This window comes from Python bivittatus, unplaced genomic scaffold, assembly GCF_059951505.1.
Source record: "Python bivittatus isolate LINGU-HERP-01145 unplaced genomic scaffold, Pbiv_v1 ctg000610_np1212, whole genome shotgun sequence".
Classification (NCBI taxonomy): domain Eukaryota; kingdom Metazoa; phylum Chordata; class Lepidosauria; order Squamata; family Pythonidae; genus Python; species Python bivittatus.
The window spans coordinates 44,962,605-44,983,477 of record NW_028277088.1 but is presented as its reverse complement, the minus strand read 5'-3'; the positions used below and the strand labels follow the sequence as shown (position 1 = coordinate 44,983,477).

Below are 20,873 nucleotides of genomic sequence, written 5' to 3'. Positions count from 1 at the left end.
AAATACTTGTGATGTCACAGGTGTGTTGGTTGGGGATGTGAATGTGCTCTTATATTTGTTGTGGTGTTACTTGAGAACCTAAATGATTTGCAACAAATCTTAGATGGATTTTAGATGCAGTGAGAAATATAGATTTGAGAATTAACATATAAAAACCCAAGGTTGTTATATTTGACAGGATAATGGGAAGGACAATTACATAAACTATGAAAAATTAGACCAAATAGATGAACTTGTGTACTTTAGTAGAATGGTTACTGCATTTTAAGGCATGCAAATGCTGGTAGAAAGGTAGCTGATTTGTCATGATGAATAAATGTTGCTGAAAGAAGCAAAAGTGGCTATGTCTAAAGTGTGCTTCTACACACTTCCTTATATTTAAGGAGATTTGGGTATATCAGGACAAATGTAAAATTATATTGAATGCAGTAGACGTGAGGTACTTAACTGTATGGTAAGACAAGAAGAATTAGAGTAAAAATTATGAGAATGCTGAGTAAATGTAACCTGAATACAGAAAGAAGTGAGTAACCTGTATGAAATAAATGCATTGAGACGATATATATATAGTCATAGAGATAGAGAATGAATGAGGATTGAATTACAAAACAATATGAGGGACATCAACGTTATTCATTATATCTCTCTATACCTTCTGTCCTCCATACTCCCCCCCCCATCTAATGCATTTAATTTCTGTGGCTTATTATTTCTTATTCCTTTTCTTTGTTCCACATAATGTTGCTTGCCATGAAAAGAATAGTGTAATGAATATGTATGTGTGTATTTGTTGTAATTTTATATTTATATTTTACAAATTTCCTAAATTTCTTAAAAGTCAATTTACCATATAAACATTAGCAGGATTACCAAAAGTTGATACTGAAGTTTACTGATTTGTACTATCAGCAGTCTTGGGAAGCCAAACCTTGGTGACAAACAAGTAAAAAAAAAGTATTATCAGTGAAAAGAAGTATTTCTCTTTAATTAGTTTCCTTGTTGAATTTGAACTTGATTAGCCAGACAATGCCAGTTTATGTCTTAGGAATGTTAATATGTTAATATTATGAAATCTTTGGGGGAGATGGGCGGCATATAAATTTAATAAATAAATAAAGGTAGTTGGTTAACAGCATGTGATATGATCACAGCTTCTTTAACGTATCTTTACAGATATCTTTCGTGCTACTGAAATATTCTCTGCTGATAGTATAGCAGCTTGAAATAATTATAAGCATTTTTTTAAATCTGAGAATCACAACTAAAATGAAGGAACACAGAAATGTTAGTAGTAAGAATACCAAGCATTTTAACCATTACATGTATAATCTCAAAAGTGACAGGTAGTTCTGTAATATTGTTTTGAAATTTGTAAATATTGTATCATAGAGTTGGAATGGATTTTAGAGACCATATAGTTCAATCCCCTGTTCAGTGAAGGAACCATTAGAACATGTTGGATGAGATGAACATGCAGCCTCTGTTTGAAGTTCTCTGGTGAAAGAGAACTCACTACTTCATGTGACTGCCTGTTCCCCTGGCTTTCATCTCATATAGTCAGGCAGTTCCTCTTGATGTCTAGCCTGAATCTTCTCCCTTGCAACACTAACCCTTTGGATTTGGTCGTGACTTTGGGAGCAATAGAAAATAAGTCCACTATCTCCCTTCAGTCCTTCTTTCTGTAGGCTAAACACACTCAGATCCTTTAACTGTTCCTCGTAGGGCTTCTTTTCCAAGTCTTTCATCATCATATAGCCATTATTTGAACTTGCTTCAGTTTGTCCTTTTGGAACTGTAGTGCCTAAATGCCATCTCATTTTAACTTGTGCTGACAAGGACAACTAGACTCTTTTTCATGCCAAGCCAGGTTTCCCTCATCCTAGACCTGTGCCGTGCACTTTTCCTGTCTGGATACAGAATTTCTCCTTATTAATTCCATCCTATTCATTTTAGCTCATTACTATGTAATGAAGAAGAAAATCATGAGGCATTTCATTGAAGACTTTGCTGAAGTCCAGATACACTGTATCTGCTGCATATTCCTGATTTACTAAGGTGGTAACTCTCAAAGAAGAAGATGTATTGATGCAATGAGTGTTTGTGACAAATCTGTGTTGGCGTATGATAATTGTAGCATGCCTTTCCAGATACAGAAATGTTGCTTGATAATCTGTTTGAGAACCTTGCTTGGTATAGATTTCATCTGACAGATTTGTAATTTCCCAGATTTTCTTCCTTCCTCTTTTTGAAGATTTGCTCTCTTCCAGTCTTTTGGGACCTCACCAGTTCTTCTGAAGTTCTCAAATATTAGCTCTGCTAGTTTCTTCAGTACCCTGAGATTTAATCCATCTGACCCTAGAGATTTGAATTCATTTAAATTAGCTAAGTTCTTTCCTTTCCTTGTATACAGGTGAAACTCAAAAAATTAGAATATTGTGCAAATGTTCATTTATGTCAGTAAGGCAACTCAAAAGGTGAAACCAATATATGAGATAGATGTGTTACATGCAAAGCGAGATATGTCAAGCCTTACTTTGGTATAATTGTGATGATTATGGCATACAGCTTATGAAAACCCCAAATTCACAATCTCAGAAAATTAGAATAGTGTGAAAAGGTTCAATATTCTAGGCTCAAAGTGTCCCACTCTAATCAGCTAATGAATCCATCACACCTGCAAAGGGTTCCTGAGCCTTTAAATGGTCTCTCAGGCTGGTTCAGTAGGAATCACAAGCATGGGAAAGACTGCTGACCTGACAGTTGTGCAGAAAACCATCATTGACACCCTCCATAAGGAGGGAAAGCCCCAAAAGGTAATTGCAAAAGAAGTTGGATGTTTCCAAAGTGTTGTATCAAAGCACATCAATAGAAGGTTATGCGGAAGGGAAAAGTGTGGTAGAAAAAGGTGCACAAGCAGCAGGGATGACCGCAGCCTGGAGAGGATTGTCAGGAAAAGGCCATTCAAAAGTGTTGGGGACTTTCACAAGGAGTGGACTGAGGCATCAAGAGCTACCACACACAGACGGATAATGGACATGGGCTTCAAATGTCGTATTCCTCTTGTCAAGCCGCTCCCGAACAACAAACAACGTCAGAAACGTCTTACCTGGGCTACAGAAAAAAAGAACTGGTCTATTGCCCAGTGGTCCAAAGTCCTCTTTTCTGATGAGAACAACTTTTGCATCTTATTTGGGAACCAAGGACCCAGAGTCTGGAGGAAGAATGGAGAGGCACACAATGCATGATGCTTGAAGTCCAGTGTGAAGTTTCTACAGTCTCTGTTGATTTGGGGAGCCATGTCATCTGCTGGTGTTGGTCCACTGTGCTTCATTAAGTCCAGGGTCAACGCAGCCGTCTACCAGGAGATTTTGGAGCACTTCATGCTTCTTTCCGCAGACGAGCTTTATGGGGATGCTGACTTCATTTTCCAGCAGGACTTGGCACCTGCCCACACTGCCAAAAGTACCAAAACCTGGTTCAGTGACCATGGGATTACTGTGCTTGATTGGCCAGCAAACTCGCCTGACCTGAACCCCATAGAGAATCTATGGGGCATTGGCAAGAGAAAGATGAGGGACATGAGACCGAACAATGCAGCGGAGCTGAAGGCCGCTATTGAAGCATCCTGGTCTTCCATAACACCTTAGCAGTGCCACAGGCTGATAGCATCCATGCCACGCCGCATTGCGGCAGTCATTGCTGCAAAAGGGGCCCAAACCAAGTACTGAGTACATATGCATGCTTATGCTTTGCAGAGGTCTGATATTGTTCTATTTCCAATCCTTGTGTTATTGATGTCATGTAATATTCTAATTTTCTGAGATTGTGAATTTGGGGTTTTCATAAGCTGTATGCCATAATCATCACAATTATACCAAAGTAAGGCTTGACATATCTTGCTTTGCATGTAATGCGTCTATCTCATATATTGGTTTCACCTTTTGAGTTGCCTTCCTGACATAAATGAACATTTGCACGATATTCTAATTTTTCGAGTTTCACCTGTATACTAAGCTGCATTTCCCTCATTTTTCAGGATTTCAACCTATTAGATAGAACATCCAAATCCAAATGTGTATTATTATAGCCATGGGCCAGAAATCAAATATAATAAACAAGCATATATACTATGAATATACAAAGATAGAAATAAAAAGGTATAATAAAATAAAAAGTAAAAGCCAGAAATTAATACAATTCTTCAGTCACAACAAAAGATGAATACTACATATAGAAACAAAATTGAGCAATCCTGGAAGATACAGCTGAATCCTGGTTGGATAGATGAAATGTCAGCTAGAAATCATGCTCTATAGTTGAGAATATCATCAGGATGGGATGGATGAAAATAATCCAGAATTCCCTGTGAAGAGAGCAGAAAAGAAGCATGTGTCTCAAAGAAGCTACTGAGCCATTCCCACAAGAGTGAATGCACTAATATGAGGGGATGTTTTTGCAGCATCCCAACAAAACAGCAGAGGTGGGAAGCTGGTACGCACACATTTGGAAAGAAAAAAAATCAGACAAGCTGTAAAGTAAGGAACCAGGCTGAGATTGAGGTGAAAATCATTATCCCAGATAGATTGCAGGTTGGACCAAAGTCTCTATTATTAAGAAAGCTGGTAACTAATTGCCAGAACCAAGAAGGATTCTTAAGCTTAGCAGATGTAATTGAGCTCCCCCATTCCTGTCTCATAGCTTGCCTTTTCTTTGATTTTAAATAGAGCTTTATCGATATTATTTTTGCTCTACAAAGCAGTTGAAATGCACTGAAAGAGTTGTTGCATTGGAAAGCATTTACCGCAAGGAGGAGGGCTTTTTTTGTTTGATATAGTCAGTATCAAACCAAGTTAAATGCAGAGGAAGATGTAACAGTCTGAGGATAGTCTTGACAGGGGAGCCTGGAGTGGAAGGATAATAGACTGGTAGCGTATTAATACCTCCTCAGGGAAATCTGAGCAGATTTGGTAATGAAACTGGAGGAGGAGTTTAGAACAGCCGGATCTTTTGCTACTCTGGCAGACCATTTATTCCAAACAAGCTGTTTCATTGTGGCACCAAGAGGACAACGAACTGTGTCTAGGAACTTAGTATTTGCTTCAGCTCCAGCTGGCAGATTACGGTGGATCAAAATCTAATTTTCTGAAATCCTGTAGATCTAATTCTTCTCAGTTCCTCTTCCTCTGGATATCACAAATTCAAAGACAACAAGCACACTTTCTTTTAAGGCTCCAGTCACCCTTTTGCCCTGTTCATTATTTTCATGCAGACCTTTACTTTCTGGTTGCAAGCTCCCAGAAGCTGTCTCTGTGGGTGGGACTAGCCTCGACTGGAAGAAAGTGAAAAGAAAAAAGAAAAGAGGAAGGAAAAAACAGTGCCTCCCCTTTAAATTCCCCTGCCAAACTCCCTTGCCAAACTCTTATTTTCTTTCTATTTTTCAGGTACTCTAACATGCTTAATAATGTGTATGGTATGAAGAGTTTTCTAAATAGCTTGCTGTATGGAGATACATATATGAATTAGTTGATTAGAACATATATTAATGTTATATATTTTGAGTGTGTGTGCGTAAAATATCCAATAGTATTGATGCTTTATATGTTTGTCCAGAATCTGAGGTCTTTTATTCAAACTTTTACTGCAGCAAAATATTTTCTTCCTGTTATGGAATAGTTATTCTTAGGCATATTGTGGAAGAGTCTGTCTATCTACAACCATTCTCAGGGGAGTACATACTAAGTCTTTCCAGATTTTTATTCAGTTAAGAAGTACTTTTAATAGCTCCTCTCGTCACCAGGGTATTACTAATGAACACCATAAAACATAGACAAATTGTAGAGAATAGCTTTGAGACATTTTCTCTATACCAGTCTAAATTTTGTGTTCTAAGCCTCTTTAAAAAAGAAAAGAAAAAAGAAAGCCCAAACAAGGTAAGAACCACATTGCTTACTAAAAAAGAGAAACAGTATAGGATAACAAAGAAGCAAATTAATACATAGAATTTCTTTATATTTACTATATTTATCTTGGATGGTATTACCAAACAAAGGCATAATAAACTCAGAAATTCCCCCAATTTTTTCCTCCTGTTTTCTAAACCCCAAGTAGTGTCAGTTGTGCATAAATTCTAGTCTATTTGGACGTTTGTAGAACTTAGCAAGTTCCTGATTATCGTAAGGTTAGATGAAGATCTCCCTATTCTGTTGCTTGGATATGAGGAGACATAGGAATAAGAAATTATTTGTTTAAAATTAAATCAACAGCCAGTATTTTAGATTCACTTCAGTTCACATCAGTTGCAGAAACAGTATGCTGTCTTCTTTTATTAAATCAAGTGATAATTGGGGAATCACTAGAGTAGGATGGCCAGCCTGTCAAGGCATACGTGTGGGAATTTCCCCTGCCCATCACAGTTTCTTGCCCAGGCAGCCCCTCACTGGTCCTTCGCTGTTCTCATCCTCAAACCTTGCAGCATCCCTATTTTGACTCTATCTTTGATCTCCTTTGTTTTCCTTTCTCTGAAAACTAGTAGTTATTGTTCTCTGTTTTGTTTTACATGCTATCCAAATTAATATGCTTTTTATTGTCATTGTTGCTCCAGGCAGTCACTGTCTTAACTGAACTGATAAGAGAAAACTTCAGAAACAGCAAACTAAAACAGTGTCTTTTACCTACTCTTGGGGAGTTGCTTTATCTTGTGGCCAAGCAGGTAAGATAAAGTTTTATTAAAATCTTTTATCCATTTTTTAGGAGTTTAACAAAATGTATTCATTTTTAGGCATTAATCCTGGGATTCTCAAAGTGTAAGTTACAATCTCCTGGTGGTTGTAAGTAATTTAAAGAGAGGGAATGCAAACATTTTTAAAGCTCATCAAGATTGTACAGGTGAAGTGGGAGCACTATTTTAAATAGGTTACAAAAGAAGAGTCTTGGGATTTAACTGACCAATCAGCTATGCTCCATGTACATAAGTGAACTCTCCAGTTTGTATTAATTCCCAATTAGGAATTTTCAAAATGCATCTTTTATGGTTGTTAGATCAGGTGGTTAAGTTGAGCAACATGGGTCTAAGGCAACATCTGCAGAAATTATTATTTTATCCACAAGACATTGATCAAAATTGATTAAGAAGTGGAGACAGATACATAAATCATATCATCATCTAGGGTTTCAGCGTATGGTAAAAAAAGGCAGAGAAAAATCCACTGCTAGATTAATAGATCACGATAGAGTAGCTATTTGTGATGGAAGTTTCAGACATTTCTGAAAAGGAACTACAACAACCTGATCAGTAGCGCTAGCTTCTATTAATTCTTACGCCAGAGATTTAGATTTGGAATTTGGATGTACCAGGGAATTAAATGTTTAGCTAGAATGCATGGGTCTGTTTCATAATCTGAGGATGCTGTAGTTCTTATTATGTTTAGGAGGATGCAGGGCTAATGAAGGAGATTCAGCTAGAGTGTGAATCAATGCTTTAAGAGTTACAAGTTCAGAAGTCATGCGCTGTGCCAAGCGACTGAGTTCACCATCATCAATCAGACTAGAATTAAGGCAGTTTTTACTATTAATATTAGAGATAAATTCCTGAATATGCTTTTCCATCTCCAATTTAGGTCTATCATGAGTTATAATAAATGCCTTCTCCCTTTGTTTACATTGAAATTATGGCTTGGTTCAGACTTAGGTGAAGACTAGACAATTTTTCAAGATGTCATCACAGGGGCTTTAGTAATCATAGATTGGCTAAAGGTATTTATTGAGCCAAGTCTTTGGAATGGCATTAATAAGTTGGCATTATTTCCTATAGGATTATCTCTCTTTTGAGACTGCTTCATTTCCAGTTTTTAAAAATTCTCCAAGGATCTAGCAGCTTGTCCCCCAATAAATATCTAGGAGGGATATCTTTAAACACACCCTGAGCATAAATTTGAAAGTTAGCAAGGAATTTCCCCATCCTCAGAAGCATTCTTGGGTTGCTTAAATATAAGCAGTAATTTCTTCTTGTGATATGGGCCATACAGATAGCAAGTCAGTTTGGTGGGGTTGACTTCTAAGCAACTGAGCCAGTGAAAATATATTCTTGTCTTTTATTCTCCCAACAACTCAGGTATTCATGGGGATTGTTAGAAGCACTTACCATTGGTAAGAAAGGAAAATAATTGTTTTAATAGTGGGTGGCTAGTGTAAGTGCTCAGCTACATGCACTTGGCCCTGAGGTTTGTTCAGCCCGGTTGTGCTCAGTTAAAAAACAAAACAAACAAAACAACCCTTTTCAGAAGGGGTTGGAAGAGGAGCAGTAGGATTGGCCACAGGCTTCCTCTGTTTTGCTACAATAATAGGAGAGCTTCTATTCTAGTCTCCAGCCCTTCAAGTATTTCCTGCATGCTGTTAATTTTAGTAAATAACAAAGATACAGTCTCTGAGATCAAAAGGCATTCCTTGGCAACAGGTTCTATTGAGAGAGATAATAGAGGAGGACAAGTATTATTTCAAGCCTCTAGGTGATTAGTATAAATTCCACCATCCTCCAAAGCTATTTTAGATAGAACATGCTGAGTTGATTCCAACTGTTGTAAGTCTCCTGCTTCATTATCATTAGATACAAATTCTACAATATTCTTAGTAGACAATGCCTCAGTCAATGGAGCATACGCATTTGAGACTACAAAGGAGTCCAGTGTACTTAGTAATTCATCTGCCTGTAAAATCCTCCATTGTTTAGAGCCTTTTAAATATTGTTGTGGCTTGGAGTTCTTTGGGCTCATCCTTGGTCACTTTTTCTTATTCTCCATACTACTGTAGTTAGTAAAAGTAACTTTGAAAAGCTTTTGGCAGATAAAAAAAAAATAGCTCCCCGGTGTTCAAAGGGGAGAAATGCAGCTAGAGTTTAGCTGGTGGTGGAAATAAAAAAACAGTTTCTAGATATGAGTTGTTACAGTCTTACTATCTTGGAAACACCCCAGGAGCACTGTCAAAAATTGTTCCTCTTTTGCCTGGGCAAGCTCAGAGCTTCAAGTGAATATGGAGAAATATTCACTTGAAGCTAAAAAACTTGTGAGTCTAGCCATCTGTTAAAACCTTCGGGCAATGTTGTGATTGCATTTGGTTTCCCCTGCTGATGACTTCCAGAGTGGCATGTACTAGTATACTGTAGTCTTTGTAGTGCCTGTAGAAGTTCAGGATTGTTATCCGCTATTTCAAATTTCTAGATTTTCAAAATTAAGTCTTTCTTAGTAATGCTAATAAAAGTAAACCTTGGTCAAGAAAGCATGGTGAAAGCTCCATATATTTTAATAGGTAGCATATTTATTGCCAATCTCTACCCCCAATGAAATCATTAATTTTATTCATGGAAAGGTTGCACAAATTTTGTTATTTCAGGGATTGCAGTAGCACAAATATTGAGAACCCCTTGCATTAATTAATCTCATTTTTCTTGTCTCAAAAATGGTCTTGAAATGTCTTCCTGCAGTTTTAAATCATTTTACCCTTTTCATTCAGGGTTCAGGCCCAGGCATGCATGAGCCTGCAGAGGTCACTTTAGTGGATTATTTCTGTCAGGACCTTGATGAGGAAGTATACCCATTCTAGTCCTATGTGAGCTTTCTGCAGCATCTGATACCAGGGACCATAGCATTTTTCTGGACTGCCTACAACGGTTAGACATTGGGGGCAGAGTCTTGCAGAAATTCCAATCCTACCTTAATAGATTATTCCAATCAGTGGTAGATGGGCATGAGAGGCCAGCCTAGTGGCTGTTCTGTTGAGGGATGCTGCAGTGGTCAGTCCTTTCCCCCTTGCTATTTAATATAAAGCTACTGGGAGAAGTCATCCAACAGTTCAGGGTGACACCATCAATATGCTGATTTTATTCAGCTTTATATTGCCACCCTGGGCCCAATTGGAGATGCTGATCCTGCCCCACGGAGGCTGTCAGAGTGTGGGTGAGACAAAATAGAATAAAACCAAACCAAAGCAAGACAAAAGTTACTATTTATTTATTTATTTACTTAATTAGCTAGCTAGCTAGCTAGCTAGTAAGTAAGTAAATAAGTATGGCTCTCTGCCAGCTCCAGGATTGTCTCTTAAAGGAATTGCTCTGCCTTTGAGGGAGCAAGTCCATGACTTGGGGTCCTTCTGGACTTAAGTCTGCTACTTGATAGGCAGATGGAGGCTGTGGTCAGGAGGCCCTTTGCCTGTTTTTGTCTGGTGTACCAGTTGCAGCCCTTCCTGGAAGAACAAGGTCTGGCTAAAGTGACTCTTGCCTCACACCCTTATCAACACTCAGACCTCCTCAATGGGCTTTCTTTGAAAACCACTTGGAAATCTCAATTAGTTCAAAATGTTGCAGCCTGGTTGTTGACTGGCATTAATTGCTATGAGCATATTACACTTGTTGGGTACTGCATTGATTGCCAGTAGTTTTGATTATAAAACCCTATGTCACTTGGCCCCTGGGTGCTTACAGGACTGCATACTTCAACTAGATTCAAGGCAACCAAGAAAGTATACTTGGGAGAAGATGCATATGAGTCTCCTCTTTCATGAGGTTAGGGAGGCTATTGCTAAACAGTACTGCTTTTCCTGTTTTATTTAACAGAGATTTGAAAGTGCACCAAGAAAAAAGAAAAGAAAAATAAAAGATAAAAAAATAGAAAAATTTATAAGCTATAAAATTGAATAAGAATTTTAAGCATAATATTGGATTAGTACTGTATATAAAATGATCTTATGCCAATTTAGCATTTTAAAATAACAATTAAAATCAAATCAATATTCAGTAATTAGCAAAGGCAGCCAAAATGATAAGAATCCTCAATCAGAATAAATAATTAATATGAGTTTCCATCTAATCTCAAAATGTCTGTCCTTGTTATCACAAATCAAGCAAGGATTACTATTTTAAAGCCTTATATTAAGAAAAACCCAAATTTCAGATGTATAGATCCATGTGCAGAATTAAAGTCCATATATGGTTTCCAAGTTAAATTGAATTCATATTTTCTAAATGTGAAGTTTTTTTGACATTGATACATATTTCAATAGTTTACTCAGCCATTTTTTTTTTTTTTTACAAAGAAGGAATTATGTGTAATCTCTAGTAAGAAGCTTAAAATATCTGAGCAGCTGTTATCATATACAGAGTGAAGCCTAACTATTTTGTAGGAACATAAGGTTTTGTTATGCTTAACAGAAAAATAATTGGCAGGAAAGAAAAGTCAATATTTAAGTTTGTTTTATTCTGTAATGAGTCATCTTCCAAAACTAGAGTTTTGTGACATTGCCACCAAAATGATTCAATCTGTTTATTGTATTTCTAGCATTTTTTAAAATATGAGTTATCTATTTTGGCAATCAATACTGGTACCAATTTACCAAAACATCTTGTACCAATTTTCTCTAAGTGTAATATTCACAGTAAATTTAATATTTATCGCTCATAAATATTATCATTGTTATGTATCAGTTGTCCTGTTTAGGTACTGCATCCATTTAATCATATGATGTTTAACTTGCTCAGTTCCTGAATCATATTTCAGTAACACCTAACAGGTATTCTAAATGTTGAATTATAAGCTTTTCAAATTTGGTTAAGTCTCTGAGTATTCTACCTTTTTTTGTACTTGCTTTGAATATAATCCAGTCTGTATTCCAAATGTAGTTGAAGATTTGATGTAGCTAGTCCACATTGTTCTTTCATGACTTGCAAAATCTTTAAATTAATCAGTTTTTTATTTGACCAAAGGAAGTTAGTTATTTGTCTTTGCCATTCATTCAATAACTTTTCTCCAGTTCTTATTGGAATAATTTTAAATAAAAAGTTGATCCTTGATAGAATATTCATTTTTACTGCTTAAGATTCATTTTAACTTTTTATATTTTTCCACAGCATGTTTAATCTTTTTATCTGAAGATATCTGCCATTTTATTTTACTAAGTTCCATTTGAGTCTTTTTAATCTGATATCCTAATACTAAACCATATTGCTATATATGTTCCATAGAAATAGATTATTCTTGATGATTGTCAACTGTCAAAAATCTAGCAGAAGAGTGGTTCTCCTCTGAGGGCTGTTCTGAAGAGAACAATCCCAGAGGATTATAAAACCTTCATGGAGATTTTCATCTTTCTCCAAAAGCTATCCACGGACGTCAGCCAATAAGAATTAGCTGAACTGTTCAGGAATGGTAGTGCTAAGCAGTTATAAACTTTGATTAAAACCTGAATCAAAGTTTATAATTATGTAGCACCACTGTTTCCAAACTCTGCAAATTCACAGGGGTGCCACAGGATTGCAAACTACTAGCTTGTGGTAGTTCATAGTTTTGGCCTGGGGGCATCATGGAAAAAATCACCAAGATACTAAGGCTTCCATGAAAGAAAATTTGGGAACCTCCGATAGCAAAATACTCCTCTCTTCTTCTATTAAGATCTTTTGAACTTTTCCTATTTTAGGATTTGTTTTTATGACCTAGGATGGCAGTTTAATTTGTTTCCCAAAGCAACTTTGTTTATTTTCTCTTCTTGGATGCTTAATTGCTTAATTGTCTTTATATTAGTCTTAAAGCCATAAATCTGCTTCTGAAAGGAATACAAAAAGGTGTGAATTACATAGTTAATATAGCAAGGGTTTTTGAGTGAACACTGTACTTTTTAAATTTCATTTGTTTTTACTTTTTCTTTCCTCCATGTTTTTTCCTTTTCTGTTTTTGTGAGAAACCCATAAAACGTTCAGATTAAGAAAAGATTGTACTTTTAACATAATAACAGAAACAAGAACTATATCAACTCGGGGACAATTGACTGTGATTACTATCCTGTTTGTCTAATTTGGACTTACTTTGTTACATTTGACTTTGTTTGGTCTACGCCTTGACAATTTAAATAAATCCTCATCCTTTTCTATAGAAATCGTTAACCACAAGAGGGAGCTCCTATACTAGGAATATCTGAAGCTTTAAAAAAAAAAAAAACGAGCAATTTTTAAAAAAAAACTACTTTTAAAATGAAGTGAGAAATTTAAATGAAATTTAAATATTCAGACTGGGGGAAAAACACAGATTATAATCATACTACATTTCAGATACATTTACATGCTGCAAATTTCAGAATAGAGAATGACTGAATTCATAAAGTTTTCTTTAAGAATTGAACATGTTTAGCCAGCTTTTTTTTCATGGTTTATAATACTTTTAAGAGCTTTCTCCATTCCTCTTTGTATTATACAGCCATTTATACCTTACAATATTTAGGAATAAATGATTTTTTTTTCATTTAACATCTTACTGTATATATTTTCTTCGACCTGCTAAATAAAAAAATTATTATGGGCACAAAATTACTTTTACTTACCAAAAATGAGTAGGAGAGGAGAGCAAGGGATGACAAAATCAGAAGAGGATCAACATTCATCATAACAACCAACAATAACTGGTTCCTGTATTACTTTATCATAAACCAAATGTTTTTTTTTTTTAATATTTTTTTATTTTTACAACAAACACAAAACATACATGGACAAACAAAACCATAAAAAGGCATAAAAAAAAGAGCATCTTCCATTTTATAGCGTGTGTCAACCAGTTACCAACTTGTTGGTGCCCCTTTCATAATCTTAAATTCTCATATCATCTATTCAAAATATACTTGTATACTTATCAATTAACAATTATTAATCATTCATAGCTAATCTATAAAATCATTTATTACAAGAAATTTTAACTTTCAATAGGATTAGTAATACATTTTCATCTATCGATTATATGTGTATATATATAATAATTAATATCAAATTTCTATTATAAAGTTTCCTAATCCATTACATTACTATATTTTCTCATCCAATCATTAATAAAAACAAGTTACTTATCTTCTTACTCTAATTTCAAATCTCAGTTTAACTCATCTCTGCACATTTCATAATTTTCAATAACTTCCTCCTGCATAAGTAATTTTTAATTTTTCCAATTCTTAAAAGTTACAGTTCTAACCAGTATCAGTTACAATGTCAGTTACAGTTCTAACCGGGTTACAGTTCTAACCAGATTCTTCACTACATGTTTCAACAAAAATATCTCTAATTTAAAATCTATATGTTACTATATTCAACCATATGTAAATGTCTAATCTCTTAAAATATTTAGAATCAAATACAATTTTTAACTATATATCTCAGATTTATACTTTATTCCAGCGCTTGCATAATTTTGAGTTCACCCTTTTCATTCAATATCCCAAAATATCTAACTGTTTATTCCTTTTTCTATATTATTGGATAAGAGAAAGCAATAATAAATGTCCTTTCAAACATTCTGCTTTTTGAAGCTTCTGTCAGTTCCATCATTATTGTATTCCCCTCGTTTTTTCTTTAAACATCTGAAGTAGTTTCTTTCAATATTGTTTTACTTCTTCTTTTTGTGCATTCTTTTAGTACGATTTTCCATTATAATCTTGTATAATCTTTTTCTCACCCTCAGTGCCAAGAACAAGTCTGTCCCTCTTCATTTATCAGTTAATTAACCACAATAATTCTGTTTAATGTTTCTGATTTCTTGTACTATTTCTTCCTTTTCCATTGATCCCGTTTTATGTTAAGTCCATTTTAGCTTTAGTATCTTTTTTTCTTTTTTTTTTTGCGGGAATTTCTGCAGCTCTTCTTCCAGTTTTTTATAGTCATCCTCAATAGTTTAGAGATCTTTTTCTGCATTGTGTTTCTCGTATAGTTTATTATCTTGATAAACCTTCATTGAGTCAAAGGATTCTTTATCTTTGTTCTTGCCAAAAATAAGAAAAAAAAAAAAAGCAAGAGGAGAAAAAAAAAAAAAGGAAGAGGAGGGAAAAGACTAAGTCTCTTTAAAAAAAAATCCAACTGAGGGGGGAGTGGAGAGCAAAGCAGAGCTTCTAGCAGAAAGAAGAGCTACTACCACTAATCAGGGCTCTTGTGACTAGCTCAAACTTTCCATCTTGATATTTTCAAAATCGCTTTCAACTCCACTTTCTTGTTTATAGTTACGGATGGCACCTGTATAAACATGCACATCCCACTATCTTTTTAGAAAGCACAGGGTCCTTGAGCATGCGTCACAATAGAAGAAAAAAAGCACTATGTCGAGCCTCTAGATGGCAGTGCAACTTTCTTTCATTTACTTTCTCTTAACTCCACTTTCCCCATTTCAAAATCAAAAAGTAAAAATTTCTTACAACAATAAAGAAATCTTAGTCAAAAAAAAGGCTTAAAATAAAAAGTTATTGAGTATTAAAAAGAAAAAGCCAATCCAGTTAAAAAAAATTTTTTTTTTAAGAGAAAAACATCTTGCCAAATCCACTAAAAAGGGAAAGTTGAAAAGAAAAAAAAAATTTCCCCCCTTTTTTTATAAGGCTCGATCTCGCCGCTTAATCCACTTTTCTTCACTTTTAAAAATCTCTTTAAGTTACTTAAGGTGTTCTCTAAGAATAGTTAAATAGTAAAAGTCCATCTCACCCAGTTGACACCCTTCTCTTCCTTCTTCCTTTGGAGCTGCCCCGGCTTTCGCAGCCATTTTGGCTGGCTCTCCTCCGCCGGCTTCAAGAGCTTCTCCCCGGATCAATCTGGGACTTGCGGCGTCCCTGAGATCCGCGGGACGTGCCCTTTGCGATCGCCATCTCTACGGGACGGCTTAGGTCCATCGGGACCGTCCGGGGGAGGAGATATCGGCTGCCATCCTGGGAGCCCAGGATCGCCCGCCGTATCGCCGCGACGCCAGCTCCGCCCTCCCATAAACCAAATGTTTTTTCACAGATGAATTGTTAAATTTCAACAAGAAATGCACGCAGCAGGAGATGATATAACCAAATTCATTCAACAAAACCAGCGAGACTTAGAAACAAAATGGAATTCTCTCAAGATTAATTTTAATGATAAATAATGACAAATTAATGATCAAATTAGAACAAAATGATAAATTAAAACATTTAAATTGGACATCAAGAACTATCTTCAAGGTCAGAGATAAAAGTTGGAGACCAGATTACATGTGGCAGAAATGCCTAAATGTAATTTAAAATTCAAAGATGTTATCTGAAAATTTTGGGAGAGAAACTTTAGAAAGAGAAATGAAAAACTTACTCAAAATTTAGCACAAAAAAGAAAATTGCAACATGATATACATATTACATTAATGTATCTCAAGACAAAAGAAGCAGTGCTACAATTAAAAAGTTGTGATACTCCTTTAAAATTGAGAGACACAATAATTGAGCTTCTACTGGTGTGCCTCTGAATCTGTTTGAAAAAGAGAGCTGAGATTTTTGCAGCTATTCTTCAAGGAAGGAATATCATATATAGGAGGACTACTCCATTCTGCCTAGAGGCCTTTATGGATGGTAGCAGTAATACTCAGTGATGTGAACAAAATGCTTGAGTCATTGGCAGTGATGGAACAGTGGAAAAAAGATCAAGAACATAGAAAATCAAAACAGCAGTTGCTGTTTCTCAATAAATTAACTTGATAGTTGACATGAAACAAATTAAAATATTTTCAATTAATATTAATTGGATGAGTAGCCCATTTAAAAACAAAAATATTTTTGAAGCTAAAAATAGAAAATGCACATATTACATGTCTTCACTTCAGGAGATTCATATTAAAAAAGGCAATGTAAATTTGTTGGAATATAAGCATCTTGGTTAAAAATGTGTGGCCTTAGACAAAAAAAGAAATGGTGTAGTCATACATGTGAGAATTTTGCTATGTAATTGGGAAAAACAAATCCAAGATTATAAGATTTATAATATTATGATTTCAGACTGAACATGGAAAAATAACAATTACTTCAGTATGAGATATTTTGATGCTCTGAGATATAAATGGATTTCTTTCTCCAAACTTAAATAAATCTGCCTAATCTAAAAAGAACTCTGGTAATCTAAATATTTTAGATTATATGTTACTATTTTCTTTTGGAGGTGCGGAGATATAAATAGTCTGTAGAAAAAGAATATACTTATTAATTTTCAATTCATAAAACTTACTTGAGAATAGCTATGTACTGGATTTTCAATTCATTGCTAACTAATCTCATAGATATGGACACTGCAGGTGGTTCTCTTTCCTGAGGTGTTTGGCTGCTGATGGTAGTGGTGAGTGAAAAGAAATCTTCCCAGAGACCTGTATTTTGTGGAGTGCCTGAGAAGTCTCTCTTCTCTGCAGTCTTCTTTTTAATATCTATATGAAGTCTCTGGAGGAGTTCATCCTATTCACAATCACTAATGCCCTAGTCATCTCCTGCTTGGACTACTGTAACACACTGTACATGGAGTTACCCTTGAAGAACACCCAGAAACTGCAACTGGTGCAAAATGCAACATTCTGAGCAGTGATAAGTGTATTTTGATATATTCAGGTGACCCTGTTGCTTCAGGAGCTACGTTGGTTACATTTGGCTTCTGGGTGTGATTCAGGGTGCTGGTTTTCATTTTGAAATGGCACCAGATCTGGATATCTGAGATACCACCTTCTCTCATATTAATCTGCCTGTCCAACCAAATCAAATAATGTCAACTTTCTCCAGGTCACGTGTCTCTGGGATTGTCACTTTATGAGGCTCTGGAGATGGATGTTCTTGGTGGCCACCCCCACTCTTTGAAACTCTCTCCCTGTAGAAATTCAATTTGCCTTCCTTGGCTTCAGGAAAATCTTGAGGATCTACCTATTTTTGTATTTATATTTATTGGGGTTTGGGTGGTATTTTATCTTTTGTCATTGTTAGCCACCAAAGCCTGTGGGAATGGGTAACATGCAAGCATAATAAACAAATAAATAAACAACCCTTGAGGTTTATGTATAGTTTTAAGCTGTAAAAGGTCAGGTTGGAGAATGGAGAGTGGAGAGGATTCTCCCACATTCTTGAGTCGGTGGACTTTTGATTATTCTTTTCTCAGTCTTGAGTTAGGAAGACAGCTGCTCAATATTTATTCAACAGTTCTGTCTGGCTAGAGCACTTCTATCTCCCACTCCCTCCCAGCTTCAGCCTTTATTATTTGGTATATGGAACAAAATTATAGAATAATATAGTTTGCTAGCATTCTCTTATATAGCTAACCCAAAAATGAAGAGGAAGGAAACTTTTCTTAACATTTTTCTTAAATGAGTAGAAAATACAAATGAAAAGAGGAAATAATGTGAACTGTATCAGAGAGAAGTTTGAAGTAAGATATTAATTAGCTTTGGCCAAATCCTGAACTGGATGGGATTGTTTTCCTATTCAGTTCCATGCTCCATAAAAGAAAGCAGAGTTTTCTTCAAAGCAACCAAAAGCAAACTGAGGACCTTGCAAATTCTCTTAAGCACTTTGAAGGGATGCAGAAAATCAAAGTATTGGGTTTGCTTTTCCATATACAGAAAACACCAGGGAAGGAAATAAGATATGAGATGGGAGAAGAATTAAGCTACTAACAGATCTAATTTCTTTTTATATATATATAAATTTTTATTTTTTAAAAAGGAAGAGAAAAATAATACAACTAACTAATACAAAATAATATAAAATAAGAAAAGGAAAGGAAATAAATCAAGGAGAAAGCTAAAAATGCAGAAAGGGGAAAAAAGTAAAAGAAAACTAGAAAAGAAAGAAAGAAGATATAAAGAAGTGGCTTCTGATCTTCTTTACAGCAGTTATAAGTACAATTGTAAATTTACCTCTTATTCTATGATTACAACATGATTCTCTTCTTTCTCTAATTATCCTATCTAATCATCAAAACCATAAATCATAAGTTAATTTTTTTCTATTTTATGCAAAACGTCTATAAGGGGTTTCCAGTCAGCAATAAACATAGATATTGTTTTTTCTGTGATCAAAGAAGATAATTTAGCCATCTCAGCAAGTTCCATCATCTTCACCAATCATTCCTCCATTGTGGATAATGCCGAATCTTTCCATCTTCTAACAGATCTAATTTCCAATCTCAGAATTTCCAATCACAGTGCTTTTGCAAGGAATGCTGAATGTTAGATTATCTCCCCATCCCAGACCAATATACAAACTATTGTACCTATTATATACAATTTAATAGATTTCTTAGCCAGGCATGTTTCTATAATGTCTATAGTTTTCCTATTGCTAGACAGTGTGTAGTATTTTCAAATAAGATGAGCTTCTTTGTGCATAAAAAGCTTTGCGCCTCTCTTTCTAAAACTTTGCAGGTTTATCACCTCAGAAGAGTCCAGTGTGCCCATGAATATAATTCTCATCAAAATCAAAGATTCTTTTTAAAATCAGTATCTAAAATATTGTTCCTGCACCATTTTTTCCTGAAATTAGACAAACCTAAGTCCCTTTGAAAATGTTATTTTTATAAAAATAGTGTTGGTGTTTATTGTTTCAGCTATTTATGGCTTTTATATAATGAAGGGAAGCACAGTGTTTCAGTTCTTTGAATTTCATTTTGGATTTGGGATCCACAGTAAATTATAGTACTACAGCTTCTGATCTGGTCGAATGAAACATTCCCTAAATGCTGAAAAAAGAATTTTGTGCTTAGGGTAAGTCTATAGGTGAAATCTGAGGAGAAGGAAAATGGAGAGTATGATTTATCAAGGATATATCTTGTGATGAGTGGGGTGGGGGGAGATTGGAGAAGGAAGGAATTACCTTGTGGACATAGGGGTTTTTTGAGAGGGGGAAGCAATGCCTAAAGATAATGTTTAAAATGATCTATGGACAATAACTGTGGAATTAAGGAGCATAATGGAATTCATCCTTGATAATTTTCAGCATCAGATAAGTTCCATTACAGTAGATATAAATGTTAGACAGGATATCATAAATTCTGTTACTTCAGATTTGTTTAAAAACTTGATTATTGTAACTGAAAGAAATCCTTCTTCATAAAGCTATTACATTCTAGTCACATAATAAGCCTTCTGTAACTGGCAATTTATGTCCAGCTATAGGGTTGGTATGTATGTCTGTATGTCTGTATTTATAATAATAATAATCTAGAAACTGCTGTTCATTCACATTCAGGTGGGAATCCTATTATATCTTCAGTAAAATTGACATCAGTACAATTCCATGCTTTTTTGATATTGGTAATATAAATTATTTCTCTTTAACATAGTTTCATATTGAAGTAAAACCTAAAAAAGTGTTTTCTGTTTCCCTAGAAACATGTTCATTAATTGTTTCTTCTAGAAGTTTTAAATTTTGCCATATTAGTTTTCTAGTCAGTTCCTAAGCTCATTAAGTGAGGGCATTAAACCTGAATAAAAATGAAGCAACAATATCAGTGCAGGATAACTGCACTTAAATTACATTACATTTTTGAACAAGTTCGCCTCTCATCACAAGATATATCTACATCTGAAGTACATTCCATGAAATACATCTTGTGAGAATAAATGGAATGCTCAGTATGATTTGATTAGGGAGTAATCAAATATATGAGATGTCCTCTTGGTTGTTCAGTGCATCTATGGATAAATATGTAAAGTTGGTCAAGGATGTGAAATATGTTACTTTTGTATACAGACAATGCTAACAACTCAGATGATCTGCACCAAATATTAAATGAATTTTATTATGCAGGAAGGAATATGACTTAAAAATTAATGTTTCAAACACCAAGGTAAAGACATACATACTGGTCAATGACAACTTTGAAAAGAGTATGCTAAGGTGGATTGGTCATACGGAGAGAATGAGTGAGCATTAAATCACATAACAAATATATGATGGACAAGTGAAAGGTCAAGAGTGAAAGGAATGGTTAGGAAGTTGTGGTTGATTAGAACTGATGAGGTCCTCAACAAGAGAGAGGTAAGATTTAAAGATTAAAAGGCAAGGTATTAAATAGTGTCTGGATATGGTGAAAGAAAGGATGGTTCACA

The 20,873-nt window shown here is 35.0% G+C and overlaps 1 protein-coding gene and 1 long non-coding RNA gene across 4 annotated transcripts in view; one reads left to right on the top strand and one right to left on the bottom strand.

Annotated features, from left to right (window-relative positions):
* The window catches only part of ULK4 (unc-51 like kinase 4), a 183,322-nt gene that overhangs the window by 22,144 nt on the left and 140,305 nt on the right, over positions 1 to 20,873 (top strand). For all 3 annotated transcript variants that reach the window (XM_088150921.1, XM_088150922.1, XM_088150923.1), the window contains one exon: positions 6,602 to 6,709. In XM_088150921.1, coding sequence (XP_088007047.1) covers positions 6,602 to 6,709 — 108 coding nt within the window. The remainder of the gene's footprint in view (positions 1 to 6,601; positions 6,710 to 20,873) is intronic.
* The window catches only part of LOC148214615 (uncharacterized), a 137,894-nt gene continuing 121,086 nt past the window's right edge, over positions 4,066 to 20,873 (bottom strand). The window contains exon 4 of the long non-coding RNA XR_015797962.1: positions 4,066 to 4,363. This is a non-coding gene — a long non-coding RNA (uncharacterized LOC148214615). The remainder of the gene's footprint in view (positions 4,364 to 20,873) is intronic.